The sequence below is a fragment of the Drosophila persimilis genome, unplaced genomic scaffold (genome assembly GCF_003286085.1).
Source record: "Drosophila persimilis strain 14011-0111.01,24,50 unplaced genomic scaffold, DperRS2 tig00000002-arrow-pilon, whole genome shotgun sequence".
In the NCBI taxonomy this organism is placed as follows: Eukaryota; Metazoa; Arthropoda; class Insecta; order Diptera; family Drosophilidae; genus Drosophila; species Drosophila persimilis.
In genome coordinates this window covers 21,998,598-22,017,305 of record NW_020825289.1, presented here as the reverse complement: position 1 = coordinate 22,017,305, position 18,708 = coordinate 21,998,598, and the positions used below count along the sequence as shown (strand labels likewise).

The following is an 18,708-nucleotide window of genomic DNA, read 5'->3' as shown; positions in this document are numbered from 1 at the left end:
GGTCTTAATAATAAACCAACATTTTTCCGTTTTAATTATAGATTTCCATACGATTTTCTTTTATTGCATCACCGATCGTATGAAGCTGCGGTTTTTGATGATGTATTGCCGTTTCTATGATTGACATGAGCGGAATATTCTGCTTTTTTACTTTTTTACAATGCAAATAAAAATTAACTTTTGTTATGCTTCTTCTTCTTCCCCGCGGGAGCACAGAGTTGCTTTGACTCAGGAGTTAATGTTGTTAAGCGGCAGCAGATTATAGATAGTGTTGTAAGGGATGAAAAAAGCGCGGCGTTTGAATTCAAATTTGAAATTGTTTTTAAAGACTGGGGAAAAGAATGGAAATTTAAAAAGAGGCGAGTTTTTGGGGCGGTAAATTCAAAGCATTGAAAATAAGTGGATTTCTATGGCAGCTATAGAAATAGAGTCAACCGATTTAAATTCATTTTGTGTTAGTCATATACGGTATTCGATTCGAAGGCTAGTCCCAATAGCGAGACTGAGGCAGAGGCGGAGCTTCGATCCGGATCGTCCAAGAGGGTGCCGCAGCCCATTGCGGAGCGCAAGTCGTTGTGTTGGCCTAGGCACGCGGCCAGAAAGACACTGAGAGTCAGCGCAGATAGGCCCTGAGGGAATACGGGGTACACATTATCCGCGAGAGTTTTCTCTCAGTGGAATGCATCAGCAGGCATCTGTGTGCATAAATTAATATGAAAACATTTGCAAAAACAATTAGCACTCAGAAAAAAAAAAAAAAAAGGAATGCTAACATTTGTTTCGATGCCCCATCCCACAATAAACTTTGTCTCTCCCCACTTGGGCGGACATACATACGTACATATATCAGGCTCTCCCTATATAAAGTGGATATTCCGTATAAATATTGGCACTACTTGTTGGAGGGAGGCCCCAGATATATCGGAGTATTGCGGAATAATTATTAAATATTTATCTATGGGTTGGATCATTCAGTCATTCAATTCATTATTCAGTGTGGATGTTGCAACTACAGAATGGGGCACTCGAAGCACTAGATATAAGGGGATGTACTAACCGTTGGTCAAGGAAAGTTCTCCACATCAAATGAAGATCTGATAATATAGTACAATCGCCAAAAAATGTCAACGTTTTCATAGAAAATCCCATGAGTTTCCAGTAATAATGATATTCCACACCATTATTGAGGACAAAATCACCCAAAAATACCCCTATTTCCCTCCTATATTCCCTATTTTGAATATAGAATATCTGCCACCTGTACGATGCAAGGCTTGGGGCTTCATTTGCGGACTGTTTTCCGTTGGCGCTGCCAATTTGCAGACCAATTGAAAATGCGTTGCACGCCCCAGACAAAAACTCATTTGCAACACTTCACGCAACGCCGGCGATTTCGATTTAGCCAAGATCAAGGGCGATAATGCCCGCAGCAGCACTACACGGGGGCTTGGAACTGCTTGGGGAGGGGAGCGAGAGGGGGAGGGAGCTGGATCTGAGTTTTGTTGTATGTACGGGACGGGGGACTGGGGACAGACATCGCATTGCGTGCAACAACGTGCTGCAGATATAAATAGCCGGCAGCCAGAGAGCAACTTGCAACTTGCAACTTGCCCCTTATCCAGGCTGGCTGATCTTTACGCACAGGAGGCAGCACCACTAGCAGCAGCAGCAGCAACGACTTGCAACAACAGCAACAACATTCCTTTGGACATTTAATTAACGATCGCGATTGCAATCAATGCAGGGCTCCTCTCCAGCCTCTCCTCCATCCCAGCACAGCCCATCCCATCCCAGAGATTGGTGAATGAGCCGGCGATGGCTCTTCTTCGTGGCCGCTCTTCTGGCCTGCCTTTCCGCTCCGCTCCGTTCCGTTGCGGTGGCCTCCTGGTTAGCCGGAGCTAAGCTGACAAATACTGTAATTAATTTTAATTGCAGCGATTGGCGCTCGCTTTCCGTCTCATTAAAGATTTAACTCTGGGCCAATGCTAGATTTTCGTATTATGATAAACCCGCGGGGGGATCTTCAATTCAAGGTATGCCTCAGCGGCATGCCCCCCATCCAGAGTTGCGTCTGCGTCTGTGTCTGCCTCTGCCCCTGCCTCCGAGCACAGACCTAGCCATTCCGCTTGCCATTCCTGGTACGTGTTTTTGCCCCTAATTGCAGAAAATGTCGCGTGGCAAAGATTTTCTCGCCTTTCCATCAAAAGCGAACACGACCAGAAGGGGGCGGACCAAGGAAACAACAAAACAAAAACAAGATATAATCGAAGCGATATTTCGACTATGGGATAACCGATTGTTGGTTTTATGTATATTTCTGGATAAAACAGGAGAATACTGATAAATAAAGGTTTTCTGATATTTCTGGATACAACAGAGGAAAAAACAGGAATTCTAAGGGAGATTTATGTATCACTGTGTTTTTAGACAATACGAAGCCCACTGAATGGGAAATCTATATCTTTGTCTATATCTACAAACTCTAATTGTTGCTCTGTCATTAAATCCACCTCACAAATGATTTACGACCCACAAATCTGTTCATTCTAGTCTAGTGAATTACCCATGTTACATCCTGCCATACGACAACGGCATACCTTCTCAATGCACGACTTTCGGGGGTATCATAAATCGGAATGTATTTTTCATATATTTTTGCATACACTTGCTCTTCGACTGTGTGCAAATGGTCTGTGGCAAAGTGCAAAACGGGAATAAAAATGTTCAGTCATGCTGCCGTGGAGGGGCGCCCCCATTAGAGGCTCAAGTGGAATAATCTTATAAAAAATACTCTTTCGTTTGCAGTTCATTGAATGAGCAGCAATCCAATTAGACGTGGACCCCTCCTCTAGGGAGTGCAACAGAATTGTTGCATACTTTGCAGCGTTTTGGTAGCCCGAAAAAATGCTCGTTGAGCCGATTTCCATGGCACACAACTTTGGACTTTGCTTCATTCTACGAGTGTGCATCGGTGTGTGTGTGTGTGTGTGAAGGGTGTTCAAGCCCTGGCACACTCACAGCAATACGCACAGTTTTCTGGCAGTTTGTGCCGCACTGCTGATTATTGATTTTGCAACCAATTAAAATGCAGGCAAAAACAACTTGCCACAAGACAAAGTTTGTCCTTTCGGGGGGATTAAAGCATCTCCGAGTGTGTGGGCTCTAATTTGCATTAAGTACTTTGCCACAGCTCAAAGGGAGAGTAAAGGAATTAACAAATTGATGCCAGTTCAAAGGTCGCAGCAGAGGAATGGTTTTGTATCTTTACAAGCAATTCAATTGCAGATGTCAGCTTGGGTCAGTGAATCCTTGGGGAGGCGTCAGAACATCAAGGAACTGTCCTTCAACTAACCAAAAATGTCATCTATTTTAATGAGTAAACTCCACTTTTGAGCAGCTTTAAGCCCGAAAGATAGTCCCACAGGCCTTCGCCCTGTAAAATCCTTCCCCCCGCCCCGCACAGAGTAGTCTTCCGCTTGGTCAATCATCCCCTGAACACCCCATGGTACCCGTTATCCGATTCACGTCCAATTAAGCGCAGCTTAATTAAGCCCCAACGTTCGGGCATTTTGTATTTATTTAAAACATAATATATTCGCCGTGGAAATATGGCCAGACAGGACGGACAATTAATCAATATAATATCAATATGATTGCCGATATTATCGGGCCCTGCCGCAGACGACGGGAATTATCATAAACTGTCACTGCCATAAAAAGTGTCGGAAAAATGGAAAAACTTCCACACACACACACACACACACACACATACAATTAAGAAGCCATAAACACATGATATGCGGGCGGGCCGGGCAGGACAGGGCAGGGCAGGGCAGAAGAGTTGCATGCGGGGGCTAGTCGTGGCACGGATAGAGGTAGGTGCCGCAGCCGCAGGAGGGATCGTAAAAAATGCTGCCTGCCTGCCTGTGTGCCAGCCAAAAAGTTTCAAAGTGCAATTTGAAAAACAGTAAATATGTCGCGGGGCAGCAACGGGAGGAGACGAGGCACTGGGGAGGCGAGTCACGTAGCTGCCGCAAAAGTCACGGAAGTATTTTCGCATACGAGTCCTGGCCTCCAGGATCTACATATCCGTGCGGGTACATGCATGGATGGGGATGTGGCAATGACATGACTTGGCAGCAATTTCTATTCCAAACCCGCACCCCGTTCCCGTACCCTTCCCACTTCCCCTCTCACTGCCGCAAAACTCTGACAAATGGCCAAAAGGAACGACGGAGTGGGGCTATGTGGTGGTGCTGGCAGGAGGCGTGGCTGTACAGGTGTTTGCGGTAATCGGGGATGACGGCAAAGAGATCTACGGTGTACGGAGTACGGTGTACGGATGTACGGTACATTCGCCCCGAAGTTGCAGCTGAGAATGACGAAAATTTATGATATTCTACGACTCCGACTCCGTCGCCGACTCCGAGGGGCTGTCCTCTTTATTGAATCGCAACGAAGGCGGGGCTGATGGTACGATTTGTAACGAAACGAAATTGAAATACCTTCCCGGGGGGGATGAGAGTGCGGCAGAGAGGTTTGTGGTGGAGTTCAGGTCAAGTAGAAGAAGGTTAAAGCTAAAGTCAGTCGAAAATTGGATTCGATTGAAGTGCCCAGCCCAAAGAGCACCCCTCCTTAAAGCCAAATCCCTTTGAAGTCCAAAGTCCAAGGGCTGCTTTCACCGCGTGGGACACTTTTTCACCTCCAATGCCCATTCAATTGAGTTGTTTGCCGGCTCTCAAAAGCCTCACGCGGCAGAAACGGCTTATGAAGCCCCACACTGATACACCCCCAAAGCCACACACACACACACACACACACACACCCACAGAGAGACATACAAGCACCGTGACAGTCTGATGCAGGTGGAAGCAAGGCTGCATTGTTGTTGTTCTGCTGCAATGTCCTTGCCATGCCACCGCAATCATAATTAGTATCCTGTGAAGACATGTGTGCGTGATGCATGTTGTACTCCTGTTGCCGCAACACACACAGACACACACACACACACACACACCACACACACACACACACATGTGTGGCTACACGGGACAGGTGGCTTTGTTAGCCAGTGATATATTGGCATTTAAGCCAGGCCGAGAGTGTAGACTGTAGAGAGCCCACTGCCGCTGGCATATCCTGGGCTTTAAAGGACACTGAATGAATAATGCCAACCAATTTGCCTAGACGACAGGCGACGAGCGACGGGTCCTGCAGCCCGGCCAAGGACTTCATTAAACTGCAAAAATAGAATTACCAAAAGGGCTGTGTGGAGGGGGGGGGCTGAGGAACCTAATGGCAGCTTAGACCCCAATTAAAACAAAACCCAATGGCAGCACAACGGACAGCGGACAGCGGACGGGGGACACTCCAAGAGAAAGGAAAACCAAACTGAAGAAAAAGACAAACACAGCAACAACAGTCATCCACTCCAGCAGGATGGAATGGAATGGGATGAGATGAGATGAGAGCGGTGCTTCTCTGTTAGTCCGGTACTCCAGTACTCCGGTGATGACCATAAAACACCTTGGCTAATTTCCGCAAATTGTTACAGCTGACGAGTGAGAATGAATGGCCCCAAAACGAGTGAGAAAATGATTAAGGAGAGCAAAATTAATGAAGGAGCCAACGAAGAAGAGCAGAAAGGATATCCAGGCTAATGCTTCCACCTGAGAGAAGACAAAAAAGACCCTGGAGATGAGTGTCCCGTGTCCCGTGTCTAGTGCTCCAATTCGGGAAACATTCAAAGGCAGAGTATATGGCAGACGATCTGGAAGGCCTGCCATTACTCATGCAACGGAAAGCGTTTATTAAGAAGGACCCTGCAGCAAGCAGTTGTCGTTGTGGCTGTTTGCGGCACGTACGCTGCTGTACAGCTGTCTCCGGAGTCCTTTGCTCTCGGCCTGGGACTTTTCCCAATTAACAACAGCTGCATCGCCACAAACAGCTCTGCCGGAACACTCTCGCTCTGGGGAATGCATTTAAAAGTGGCAAAGACTTTCGGTCGTCTCTTCGATAACCTCCCACGGCTATGGTGTTATCCGCTTTAAGCCGTCCCGCACACCCCCCCATACGGGGGAATCCCCTGCCTGCAGGGGACAGGGACAGTGAGGGGACTCTCTGTCGCCATAAATTTGCAGCGCCAAAGTGATAATGAAAGTGTTTCCTTCCGTTTTGGCCAAACAATGTGCCAAGAAAAGGAGACACGAGGCGAGAGGAAACCCCCCGAGGACGCCACACAGAGAGAGAAAAGAAGAAAGGATATACGAATGGTTCGATACTCTAAAGGGTTCTCTTTTCGATAAGGTTCTCTTCATTAAATGTTTTCCTGCAATAGAGAGTCCCCTGAAAACATGATACTTCCAAACGGAACAGCCTTTATTTTGGAATGCCACGGTGTTTTTCGTTGGAGTTGCTTCCACGAATACAGTTCGTGTAGATAGTATACCCTCTCTTATCCTCTACTGCACTGTTCGAAGTTACCTTGGCTTTTCCTTCCCCTTCTTCAGAGTCCTCCTCCTGCTCCTCCTGCTCCCCTGTTGCCATCCATTCATCTTTCAGCTTGGCGCACTCCGCTGCGCTCCGTCGCCTTCTGGCTTTTCACTTGGCTTGTTTATTGTTTTCCGCTCAGCGAGAAATTCAATTTCGGTGGCAAACACAAACACACAAACAAAAACAAAACCAAGAAGCACGAATCCTGGAATCGAGGAGTCGAGGCATCGAGGGAGGCAGGAAAACACACGGCCAGGCCAAGCAAATGAAACGCAGCTTCAATTGCTCCAATTGCATTTGGCTTTCGCTGCAAATCCACGCTCTGGATTTATGTATGCCGCAGGGGGTTGCAGGAGGGGGGGTTGGCTCCACCATCAGAAGACACGTTTAATTGTGCGCTTAAACCGAGACTCTGGACAGACTCTTGTTCGAAAACAATTAAAGCGGACTGGACTCCTTCTCCTTGGTCCAAGGCTTAGGTCCAGCGGAAGAAAAACAATCGCGAGGAAATGCCTCCTTTTTCCTTTTCCCTTCGCCTGAAGCTCCTCCTTCGCCATTTGCTTCGCCGGCCAAAAGTTGCAAGTCCAAAATGACCGACTGTCCTCGCGGAACTGTTGAAGCGCGGCCAAAGGAGCAGCAGGAGCGCAGCAGGCGAGGATGGATCCCCGAGGATGCTACGGAGTGGCATGCACCGAAGCACTTTACACAAAATGGCTTCCAGCCAGTTTTAGGTTTGGGCTGCTCGCCCCGGCACTCGCCCCCACACCACTGCTGTGCCACACCTCCAAAAAAACGAAAAAAAACCCGGGCAACAGCCAAAATGTTGCTATGCCTGCAGTCGTGACCCTCTGTACACCCTGTAGTTCTAGGGGCGTATATTCTTTTCAGACCTTTTCAGACTATATGCTATATGTACATAGGTCCTATTCTCACACCGAGACTTATTCTTCGGCAAGTGCCGCCAGCACAAGACGCACAACCGACAAAGAGAAAAAGAGTAGGCCCGAGAATGCAAAAACAAAATACATGTAGTTCAAAAAAAGGGACTCCACGCTCTAGAAAATTGCATACAGATCATATCTAATGGGCCTACATCCAGTGGAAAAAGGGATGTCATTCTGCAATGGACATCTGGCAGTCGAATCCTTTTCATATTTGTTCGTGTTTTCGGGGAGGTCCAGACCGTGAACGGGGGAAAGGAAAAGGAGAGCGGGGACCGGCCATAAAATGAGGGAACTATGACAAAAGATTGCAGTGGCAAAAGTTTGGAACAGCGTTAATTAATTTTGCGTGCGTTGAAGCCTGAACTCTGGCGTCGAAGCCTTCAAGGGTCAATTGGTAGCCCATGAACCCCACACCTTACGCTGCATTAATGAAGTGCACAAAGACGGAGAACCCCCCGTGGTTCCTAGATCGAGAACTACGTTTGAATACGAATGAAAATATAGCTTACTTTTCAGTATCCTTGGGAAGTCCTTCTTGGCTATTGGCTAGTCCACCTAAAAGGATAACAGCCTTTAGAGTATTAATGCGTTTATGTGTTGGACGGACCTGGAGGGTTCTGGTAGTTCTTAAACGATTGTTTATGCCTTAAATAAGATCCAGAGCCAATCCACATGTGTAGAACGAATTGGCTTCACCTCCCCACTCCTACAAGACATTTCAAGTGCTCGACAAAGTTTCCCTTCGATAACCGCACTGCAAACATGCGATGCAATCAAAGTTGCACCCACAAGATGTCCTTCGGTTCACTCTATGTTATAAATAATGCTTCACATAAGTTGCTGTTCAGCTGCTCTTCGGTTTGCTTTTGGCGCACACCCAGGCCCAGATACTTAACGAGCTGCTGTTGCACAGATACATTGCGGGGCGACGTACGGAAGCGCCAGGCAGCCTGATCTGTGTTCCCCCATTGATTTTGTCGGATGGACGCACCCGCGAACAGATGGACGGCTAATGGAAATGGCCCCGGAGGGAGGTACATCCGGGGATTGGCCCAAGGTGGCGGGATTCAGAAGCCTCCTGGTCAGGCCCAAGACTATCTCCGACTCGGCACGGTGTGCGGTGCGGACTGTAAGCGACTTGGAGGCCACGGATTTCGAGTATCCGGCTACGAGTCTGTTGCACATCAATCAACGACTGGAGGTCCCCTGATGGAGAGTCTGTTGAAGAACCGCCATCTCAGTAAGGTCACCCAGATGATATCGATTAGTGCCGGGGCCTCTGAAGGACGCTGGCAAATACTTTTTCCCCGGGAGAAGACGGGAGCATCCCTCATCATGCCTCACGGGGCGCTTGGGTATCGGAAAGCAGCAGCTGGTGGAGTTGGAGCTGCCCAAAAAATAGTTATTCTACGCTGTAGAGCTCGTGCCCCACAGACTCAATGATCCCCGATCGGTGCAGCGAAGCGGCGAGCATGATGTCCTTCGACCCTGTCCTTCACTGTTCGGGTTACTATTAATTTCCGACTCCTGTTGCAGAGACTCTCAGAGTCTCAGTGTGCGATGGACTCTGGACTTTGGAATGTGTAATTAAGCTGCCTCGAATTTCCCTCCGCCTCTGCAGCCGCCCCACCCGAAGACTGCTATGCTAATGACCAGAGCGAGATGCTCTTTGGCGCTGGTACGAATTCCTGACAGCGATAAAATTGTTTCCCCTAACCACCCCCCGCCATCAGTTGATGGCATGTTTAGTCAGCGGCTTATGCGGCGTATGCGCAATGTTATCTCAAGTTCCTGTTGACCAGAATACGAGGAGTGTCAAGAGGTCTCTCGACTGCATGAATGGATTGACACGGGAAGCGACAACAACAGCGGCAACAGCCACACAAAATGTGATTGCAAAACAACTTTATTTGCGAGAAGTGGCATTCATGAAATATTCATGCAGGCAAAAAATCAGAACAAAACAGAACAGAACCCATGCCACTGCCCCAGCCACTGCCCCTGCCCCTGCCCCTGGCCCAGGACTGTCAGGCGATGGAGGAGACAGAACTCCTACAGAACTGTCAGGCTGCCTGAGAGGCTATAGAATTTATTGTGGCTCCAGGCAGAGAGTAGTGGATGGAAATTGAAGGCTGCTTCAGGCTGCTGCAAGTGTTGCAGCTTTTTATTGTCGATGGAAAGGACTTGTGTCTATCGAAGGCGTCTAATCGATGTTTAGGTTCGATTTTATTCACCCAAGCTCACTTTAATCGCAGCTTATCGATAGATCCCATGTTTCGATAGCGGTCCACGAAACTTTTAATCGGTTTTTGATCAAAAAAATCCACTTTTCAATATGTATTTGCGATGGAAAACTTTCCTTTATATTTAGTTTCCCTTTTTCTTGGTAAAATTCAATTTTTCCACACTCAAATGTTATTGTTTGAGAATTCATTTATCTATATAAATTGTTCCGGATGTTTTTTGTGTACCTTGAACCTTTTTCCATCGCCTTATCCCATTTCAATCTCCTCTGGCCTCTTCTGTGCACGACTGCCTGCTTCCTACGGACAAACCATTTATTTGGTCAGCTTGGAATTGACCCACATTTGACACAGCTTAAGTTTCTCCATGCCCATATACGTACATGCGATGTTTGTCCACGCTGATAGTCCAGGCTGCCACCAGAGCCCCCTCCCGCACCTCACCTCACGACCCTGATGGAGAACCAGGAGAAGCTCAGGCAGAGGCAAACTTTAAAAGCGTCCAAGCCAAGCCAGTGGCATCGATGTCGTCTGGCACTATACAAACTATAAATTGGCTTAAGCCCCCAGACAGCCAGCCGGCGACCAGTTTTGGAGTGTGTTCCCATTCTCGGTTCCTTCCACAACGAGGAGAAGTAGGAGGAGGATGGATGCGGAGGGAGGATAGGACAACAGTGGTGGCTGGCAGTGGTGTACAACGTTTGACACTTTTGAACTTTGATGTACGGCATTCAATCTGTGATTCGGGTCGGGTCGGGTGGGGTCGGGGGCACTCTATCGACTGGCTGGCTGGCTGGCGGAAAAGTTTCTTTGTGGCTTGTCATGTTTTCCATTTGATTTGCAATGATTTTTGCTAATTTTCCATGGCATTCACTTTGACAACATTGCGGCTGTCTCAGTATCTGCCTCTTCTGCTGCCAAGATTCCCACGAAAGATGTGCGACTTGTTCATCGTCATCGCCATCCCCATCGCCATCGTCATTGACTTTTACCCGATACCGATGCGAACCTGTTTTCCCATTTCCATTCCCATTTGGCTTCTTTGGCCAGACTCTTCGGCTGCATAGATTACAAGTGGAAATTTTGTAAGTGCCCCCAAGCCAAAGTTATTATTATGATTAGGATGAAATGAGTTTTTTCCGATGAAAACTTTTTCGCTGGAGATTTTTATTTCGCACGGCGGAAAGCGAAACATGGAAACTTTTACTTTCAGTGAAAATCATGGGCATGACCAATCAAGTCAATAGTTCCATAGTCCATAAAAGAACCGCCGCCCACAGTACTCGACGGCTGCGTTCGGAGCTCGGATCTGATTGAGACGAATCGGGGGAAAAATCAAGGACCACTAGGTACTACGACTTCTGTTCATGCATTAATCATAAACTCAACTCAAACCCGGAAACTCAAAACGGAAATTCGCATCCGTCTTCATCATCATTAGGGGCATAAGGGGCCGACATACAGGCGGCTTCCCGCAGCATTCTTTCTCCTCCTTTGGCTCCTTCCTTTGGAAATTAAAAATTCATCTGGGGAATTTTCCTTTTCGTCCCTTTTTTCAGTTGTACAGTTGTACATTCGTTTTAAATGAATATTAATTACGATTCCGATTGCGTTTGCCTTTGCTCCACGGGCGACCATTGAAATTGGGCCTCCATTTTTCCTCAGACTGCTATGCAAAGCGGCATTCAACGCGGCTGAGCCAGGAACTCCATTAAGCCGTAAACTAGGCATCGACAGCCGCCCCTTTTGATTCAATTAAGCGCAGCGGGAGCCCGAATAAAGTGCCCGGATTCGCTCAAATAGAAGGCTCTTCACTCAGGCAGAGCGAGTACACTGAGAGACAAGCAAGCCCCAAGTAGGTTGAAGCGGGATAGAGCTCAAGAAAACGATAAGCATAAGCACGCAAGAGAGGGATGCAGCTAGGCCTACTGACACCCAAACTCAAATCTCACTCAGTCAGCAATGAGCACTTTTGCGGTAAACATAACATTGAGGTTAAAAACGAATTTAAAATTAGAAAATCCTACAACAAAAATTAATTAAGAAGCATGTTAGCAATTTTCTTGAGTGCAGCCTCATAATGCTGTTCCTGGATTTGAGTTGATTGTGTACGGTGGCCTGCCCTGATGTCTACACCGCAGAGAAAACTCGCTCTCTGAATAATGAAAATTGAATTATATGCTTAATAAAACATCTCCAGTTCCAGCCCGCCCACACCCGCCGGAGCTAAACGAGTAGAGATTTGCTCAATTTGCATTTGCCCGGGCACAATATTCTCTTGTACTTTTGCTTACATTTTCAATTAGCCATTGATTGGTCTTCACGGTCGAATGCAATACCAAAGTACTACGCATACTCCAACTTAAATTGAGTTATTTGTTGGCCAGCTCTGCAACGTGGCCAAGAGAAGATCATATTCTGTGTTTATTAACTCTTACCTGAGCACCTGGGCACGGAAGGCGGCAATCCAAGATGGCCGGCGCGCCGGCAGCCTCTCAAAAATATTCCTTTGGAAGGCAGCGAAAAGTGTACAATACATACATATGTTTGTATGTAATCTTCTATGTAGTTAGATTTTTATTTTAATCACTTTAGAACTCAATCAATCAAGTAGCTACACATCGGTAATTGCATTGGAATGTGATCAGTTTTTGGCCAAATTTGGAACAAAACAATAATCACAGCGTCTGAACTTATTAAATCTTTCCCTAACGCGTCCTCAACAACTGATCAAGACCAGTGCTGGAAAATTAGCATATCCTTCGACTTGCGATAAATATTATCGATATTCAATAACAAAGAATTTAAACAATATTCTGAGGAAAATAGATGCTTTAATAGCTATAATCATCACTAAGCTCAGGAAAACCAGCAGAATCAATGTCTCTCACTGACTCTGAATAATATTCATTACCATTGTAGTCACCGTTGTAATCACCATTTGGGTCACCATTGTGATCACCATCGCCAATAGCATTACCATCTCCAAAATTGTTACCATCGCCAATATCAAGGTCATATTCCGACGGCATCTGACGCACAAAATTATTTTTAGCTTTCTTTGGCTCGGGTGGTAATCCCGCCTCTGAGAGCATGGGCGGCTCGACTTTCTTCCTACGTTTTCCGTCATGAGCGTCCCCCGGGTCCTCATCATCGTCGCCGACTTGGCACACCTCTACCTTCCAGCACGCGCCATTATTCCTCACGATGAATGCCTCCTCGCAGCCACAGCCGCTTTGACAGCGATGGAAGCACTCGAGGCCGCGGCAGCTGCCGTAGCAGTAATGGTAACAGTCGAAGTAGGTAGTGCCATGACAGGGAACAGCCGGATGCGCGCTCGCCAGCTTTATCGAGAGCCAGCAGAGTGCCACAAGGATGAAAGACTTCATTGCGGCAGCAGCGAAAAGCGACAATAACTGAATCGAAAGCCCATTCCAGAGCGTGACTCTCGGCCGCTGCCAATTGAAAATGCAATTCGAAACCGGTACGTATCAAATCGATTGGATTCTGCCCTTAATTGCTATCCACTAACGTAACAGATTACTTCTAAAAAAATCCATGTATATTCATCACTAATTGAATAATCTTTCATTGATCTCGCCAATGAAGACCATCCATAATAGTGGGATTAGAAATTAGAAGAACTGTCGTATGAACCTGAATCCGAATACTGGTGTCAATCCATCACACGTCAAAGATTGGTGCCCAGCTAGACCGAGTGCAAGCAGAAGGCCGCGTGGACGCAACACTTGATTGCGGCTCAGAGAGAAGCGACAATAACTGAATCGAATGCCGCCATTCCAGAGCGTGGCAATTGAAAATGCCATCTGCGAGCGTACGTATCGAATCGATTGGCCTTGTGGCCTTTATTTTCTATGCACTTGAGTAACAGCTTGATCCTCAACAGGACGTCGACAATGTTCCTTTGCGGACACTCTTTGAAGTCCGGGATTAAGCCCTTGCGCGGCACTCCAGCTGCTCTCGGGAAGATACAGCTGGCTGCCACGCTGATGTAGACAACGTGTGAGTGATGGATCCTGTGGATCCCAAAGCACTGCAGCGGATACAGCGCTGCCTGCGTATTGAAATTTCACATTTTAGCCAGCTCATTGAGGGTCGCCGCACATCTAGTCCCTTGGTGGCGGGCCACGTGGTCGGAGGACACTCTCGAGCAGATTCGGACCGGGCTGGTTCTTAGGCCGGGGCGTCGGCGTCAGCGAGCGGGTGTGCGGTGGGGCGTCCTCCTTCTTGTGGACGGCAGAGGTGGCCGCACGGCGCAGCCGAATCTTCTCCTCCATTTTGCTGGGCACCATAAAGCAGTTGGACTCCTTGTAGACCGGCTTGCGGCGATCGTTCCAGGGGAAGGTCCACTGAATGGGCGTAAAGTCGCGCCTCCATGGCTTCCTGGGCTTGAACCAGCAGTCGCAGGTCCAGTCCTCTTCGCCGGGAGCATCGTCATCGCTGAAAGAGGTACACGGTTACCTACCGAAGGAGAAAACGCTTGCGGATCGGCTACTTACCCACGCACATATACGCGAACGTACCGCGAGGACTTGCGGAAGAGCTCGAGGGCCTCGTTAAAGGTCAAATCCAGCGCGGGGACATCGTTGATCTGAGTGATTTCATCACCGACGCGCATTCCGCCGCGCTTGGCCAGGCCCGTGGGCGACACATTGATGATGGTCAGCGGCTCGAACTGGTCGTAGCCGCCCGACACCTCCATGCCCCACATGGCGTCGTAGAAGCTCATGATGCGGCAATCCGTCTCCAAAGTGTAAGTCATCTGGAGCTCGTACTCCACATTGTCGAACGCCTCCGAATCGTACTTGGGCACCTTAATCTTTGAGTCGAACATACTGATCTCAACAATGGGTGATCTCGCCCTGGCAATGGAAACTACTCGTACAACTGAAGCTGCTGCAAGTTGCAAGTGGACGTGGCACTGTCTCGCCCAGCGTCTAAGTTGTCTGGCGTTGGTGGTGTGTATCGGTCGCTTTTATAGCCGCTAATTGGGGAGATTTGGCAGCCTCTAACGTGATCTCCTGAAGGCCAATGTCATTGTTGTTTAATCGTCTTGCCAAGTGCAGTGGGAACCATGTACGGAAGAAAATCTCCGATGAGTGTACCCCCGATCAAAGGTTCCTCTTCTTTCGGTTTGATTGAAGAAATTGCCAGCTTTTATATGTGGTTCCCACCGTGCCTTGAGGGGAAATCAATTCAATTGATTTGCATTTAATTGTTGTCTATTTTTAGTGGCGTGGCTGTGATTTTGGCTGACGGAAACAACGGCGGCTAACCCCAAAAGCAGTCCGAAGAGGAAGAACCCGTGGCCGCATTTGGCCATTGAAAGTGGAGCCGCTGCGAGAGCCAAGGGAAACGAAAGCCAACCAAGACCAAGTCCAGTTCCAGTTCTTCTCCACTCTGCTAAGCAGCTTCAGCAAGTGCTAACAACCTGTCCGTCCAATGCTGCCGCTTCGCGTCCAAGCGATTTGATTTCACTGACCTCAATTACAGCCGCTGCTGGCCAACAATGCAACTGCGATGGACTGCAGACCTGCAGCTTCTGCCTCCGCTCGCCTGCCGACTATTGAATTATTCATTTGCTCAGACCAAAATCCAACAAAAGAAGAAGGAAGACCAGCGACAAAAGTCCATAAAATGCTCTTGTGGCCAGCGACGAGGGAGAGCAGCTTCGGAATGGCAAATGGCAAACGGCAAACAGTGACAACTCGCCTAATTACAACGAATCTTTGGCTCTGCAAAGTAAATTTGTCCACTCAAAGAGTGCTTGAACCAACACAAAACCCAGGCCCCGAGAGTGCCTGGTACTGGGGCTTATGCTACGACACTCTGCAGTCTCCAGTCGGGGATTTGCATCAGCGAGCGTGGCGAGCTTTTGTTTCCATGGAATTTCTAAGCAACAATAGAAAGGATTTGGAGCGGAGTAAGCGAAGCGACCATGGAACTGAAGCAATTACTTAGCAGGTGCCAGACAAAATTTGGGATTACGAATAGATTGTCTCATACTATCTCCATATGGGTCACGCTTCCGACTAACATTGTGTTCACGTTCTAGGCTTTATCGGACGTTCAACAGTCACGAAATGGATTGCAATTTACTATATAAACCAGCGACAATGTTCGGTGAACTCAGAATCAATCAGCATGAAGCTTCCTCGACTGTTTCGTGAGTATTTAAAATTTCCGAACGTATGCAAATATAAACCCTTACTTTTTCAGTGCTCTGCGGCGCCCTGCTGATGATGATGATGCCACTCTCCTGGGGCATAGATCCAGGATTTCTGGAGTATATAAAAAAACGTGTGACAACCTAAAATATCCCTTAAGTGTATCATATTGAATGGACTACCATAGAAGAGGAAGATAGAAGCCTTTCTTATCCGATTCTTAAGTTTTGTTTTGATCTAAAATATACCGAATGGCCTGATTTTTAGCGCAAGTTTCTTGTGTTCCTTGCAGTTTTACATAATTTGACATTCTGCGAAGGATTCCGTTTGATAATCAAATTTGTTGTGGCTTGCTTTGGGGAATCAAACACTTGTGACGATGATATTCAGTTTGCTAAGCCACGCAAACTCCGGGTATGCTCTGAATTTTTATTGAAAATGTATAATTTATTGTAGACCTTACTCCTCAAAGCAGTTCAGGGAGTCTAACTTTCGTTCCTGGGGCTTCAGCAAAGTGACAGCCGCCGAGAACATCTGGATAAGGCAATCGGGCTTATGGTAGATCGCCTTCTTGGCAAATTGGTGCACGATTCGAATGTACTTGAGGAAGCTATTGCCCTTTTCCAACTGGGGTTGATAGTCAATGCACAAAACCAGGATCTTTATTGCAGGAATGGTGTTTTCGATCAGCAAGGACACCCCGTCGTTAATCACCTCGAAGCACTGCAGGTACTTGTCAAAATCTTTTGAAAATGCCTGGACCTGACTCTTATGGCACAGCTAAATGACGAATGGCATCGGTATGGATCGGATCGCAGCAAGTAGGGCTAGTAAGATGATAATATACTCACAGCCAATAAGCTCAGCAACAAGGTGACCTTGATCAAATGCATTTGGGCTTTCTCTGTCTTCGTAGGTGTGTGAGGCTTGACGGCTCCAGTCCCAACGTTTGAGCCATCAGAAGAATGTGCCCTATTTATAGGCCACAGGATAATCCCATCAGCCATGCTCGCGGCCATCACAAATGATCAATTTCAGGCTCTGGGATCGCATTTCTGCAGGCTTAGCCATTATCCGTAATGAATTCTACGCGAGCATAGCGAATTTTGTCCGACCTTGAATCTAAAACCTTTTCTTATTGAGTTTTTTGCGGCTCTCTTGAAACGCTTCGGTTGAAAAATTTAATCAATTAGCTTGCTTAGGAAACAAGAGTGGTTATTCGTACTATTAGAAAATCTTTGAGATCTGATTGATATTTTTGCATGCAAATGCTTTCGATATATTGCAATTTGGGATATATTTATACATATACATATATGTCCACGTGTGTATATCCTTTCTACAAGATGTAGTCTTTCTCCTGCAGGCATTCCAATTCCTCGATTTGTTCGGAATATGGTTTGATCAGTTCCGTTGCCTGGGTCACCAAGAGCTTGAGGCACTTTGGATTATTTACGACCAGCTTCTTAAAGAACCGATAAATGTTCTTTAGGTACCATATCGATGATTTTGGCTTGCCATCCTTCGGTGGAAGCGCCGTATAGAAGGAGCATATCTGCATCTCGTAGACCGCTGGAATGACGTTGGTGACGACCTTGGCCACCGCCTCGACGCCCACTTGGGCGCACTTGCTCAGCTTGCTCCATTGGGGGTTAATTATGGCCTGTGCATCGGTTTGCTTCGGGGCCAGGCAAATCTGTGGGTCGTGACAGTCGTTACTGGTTAAGATTACTATAAGGAAATTGAGCTGAAGGTACTCACAGCCAAGAAACTCAGCAGTAAAATCGACCTAAGCACGTTCATTGTGATCGGACCCAGCTATGAAGTGTCTGATCAATCATCTGTTCTATTTATAGAGCTTGAGAAAACTGTATTCGTCATGCTTCTGGCCATGGCTAAAGGATCTCTTCGCACCTTAATGCTTAATGCGTTAAAAGCCTCCCATATGACATTGAAACCCATTCATAATAATTATATAATAGCCTTATCCAGGGATAAACGATGTGTTCTGCTTTTGATCTCCCCAGAGGTGACAGGACTGTCAAATCTCTCCGAATATTGATGTATGTATTTATGTTAATGTAAGTATAAAGGCAATGATAATGATGTAATGTTCAAATGTTTTACGTTTAGGAACCAAGGATATTCTTATAAAAACGACAGATATTCGAATCATAATATATATGATTTATAGGATCCGCATGTTGTTGGTCTGCCATATCCCTAAATTAAATCAGAAACATGTTGTCAGTTTTGGCTTGCTTCAATTAGAACAGGCGGCAGGCTCTCGGAATGCTCTGCATTTTATTTCAATATTGAAAAACGTATTGAATATTTAGGAGTCCAAGCAGTGCATGCTATCAATCCTCTCAACGTATGGCTCGAGGGTGTTGACAACTCCCTTGAGGGGGTCAAGCAGACAGCTCTGTTTGTCGTAAACAGATAGCTTCAGGAACTTGTAGATGTTTTTGAGAAGTCTGAGTTGACTAAATTCGGGGTCGCGGAGAGGCTCGAAGTCGATGCACTGATATAATACACGCATCGCGGGGATGGTGCGTCGCAGTATTTGCGCCGAAGCTCTGGCGCCAATATGGGTGCACTCCAGCCATTTTTCCCAGTCTATGGACCCTGACTCCTCCCCGGCCTCAGACAAGACCTAATATAGATGGGGGATTGCTCAAAGATTAGAGAGAAAGATCCACTGATGGACTTCCCGTGCTCTACTTACAACCAACGCGCTCAGCAATAGCGCGGCTTTAAGCAGATTCATTTTCGGGCTTTCTCTGTCTTGATGCTTTCGGCTAAACGGCTCCAGACCCAACGTTGCAGCCAGCCACAGAT

The 18,708-nt window shown here is 47.1% G+C and overlaps 5 protein-coding genes and 1 long non-coding RNA gene across 6 annotated transcripts; 1 reads left to right on the top strand and 5 right to left on the bottom strand.

Moving 5' to 3' along the window:
• Window positions 1-12,493: 12,493 nt before the first annotated feature.
• LOC6601596 lies at window positions 12,494-13,126 on the bottom strand. Its single transcript, XM_026986475.1, has one exon. It carries the CDS (start codon window positions 13,066-13,068, stop codon window positions 12,514-12,516), a length of 555 nt encoding a protein of 184 aa, XP_026842276.1. The 5' UTR covers window positions 13,069-13,126; the 3' UTR covers window positions 12,494-12,513.
• A 389-nt stretch (window positions 13,127-13,515) lies between these two features.
• LOC6601595 lies at window positions 13,516-14,661 on the bottom strand. Its single transcript, XM_002026580.2, has 2 exons — window positions 14,200-14,661; window positions 13,516-14,140 (listed from the first exon to the last, which is right to left on the bottom strand). Exons 1-2 carry the CDS (start codon window positions 14,532-14,534, stop codon window positions 13,807-13,809), a joined length of 669 nt encoding a protein of 222 aa, XP_002026616.1. The 5' UTR covers window positions 14,535-14,661; the 3' UTR covers window positions 13,516-13,806.
• Window positions 14,389-16,139, top strand: LOC113565179. Its single transcript, XR_003408497.1, has 4 exons — window positions 14,389-14,453; window positions 14,933-15,664; window positions 15,756-15,866; window positions 15,920-16,139. It is a non-coding gene; the product is annotated as an uncharacterized LOC113565179 (long non-coding RNA).
• Window positions 16,140-16,252: 113 nt separating this feature from the next.
• LOC6601594 (accessory gland protein Acp53Ea) lies at window positions 16,253-16,799 on the bottom strand. The gene is made up of 2 exons (XM_002026579.2): window positions 16,719-16,799; window positions 16,253-16,647 (listed from the first exon to the last, which is right to left on the bottom strand). The coding sequence occupies exons 1-2, from the start codon at window positions 16,758-16,760 to the stop codon at window positions 16,327-16,329; spliced, it is 363 nt and encodes a 120-aa protein (XP_002026615.1). The 5' UTR covers window positions 16,761-16,799; the 3' UTR covers window positions 16,253-16,326.
• Window positions 16,800-17,111: 312 nt separating this feature from the next.
• Window positions 17,112-17,711, bottom strand: LOC6601593. Its single transcript, XM_002026578.2, has 2 exons — window positions 17,629-17,711; window positions 17,112-17,563 (listed from the first exon to the last, which is right to left on the bottom strand). The coding sequence occupies exons 1-2, from the start codon at window positions 17,668-17,670 to the stop codon at window positions 17,207-17,209; spliced, it is 399 nt and encodes a 132-aa protein (XP_002026614.1). The 5' UTR covers window positions 17,671-17,711; the 3' UTR covers window positions 17,112-17,206.
• Window positions 17,712-18,114: 403 nt separating this feature from the next.
• Window positions 18,115-18,681, bottom strand: LOC6601592 (accessory gland protein Acp53Ea). The gene is made up of 2 exons (XM_002026577.2): window positions 18,596-18,681; window positions 18,115-18,523 (listed from the first exon to the last, which is right to left on the bottom strand). The coding sequence occupies exons 1-2, from the start codon at window positions 18,635-18,637 to the stop codon at window positions 18,203-18,205; spliced, it is 363 nt and encodes a 120-aa protein (XP_002026613.1). The 5' UTR covers window positions 18,638-18,681; the 3' UTR covers window positions 18,115-18,202.
• Window positions 18,682-18,708: the final 27 nt, after the last annotated feature.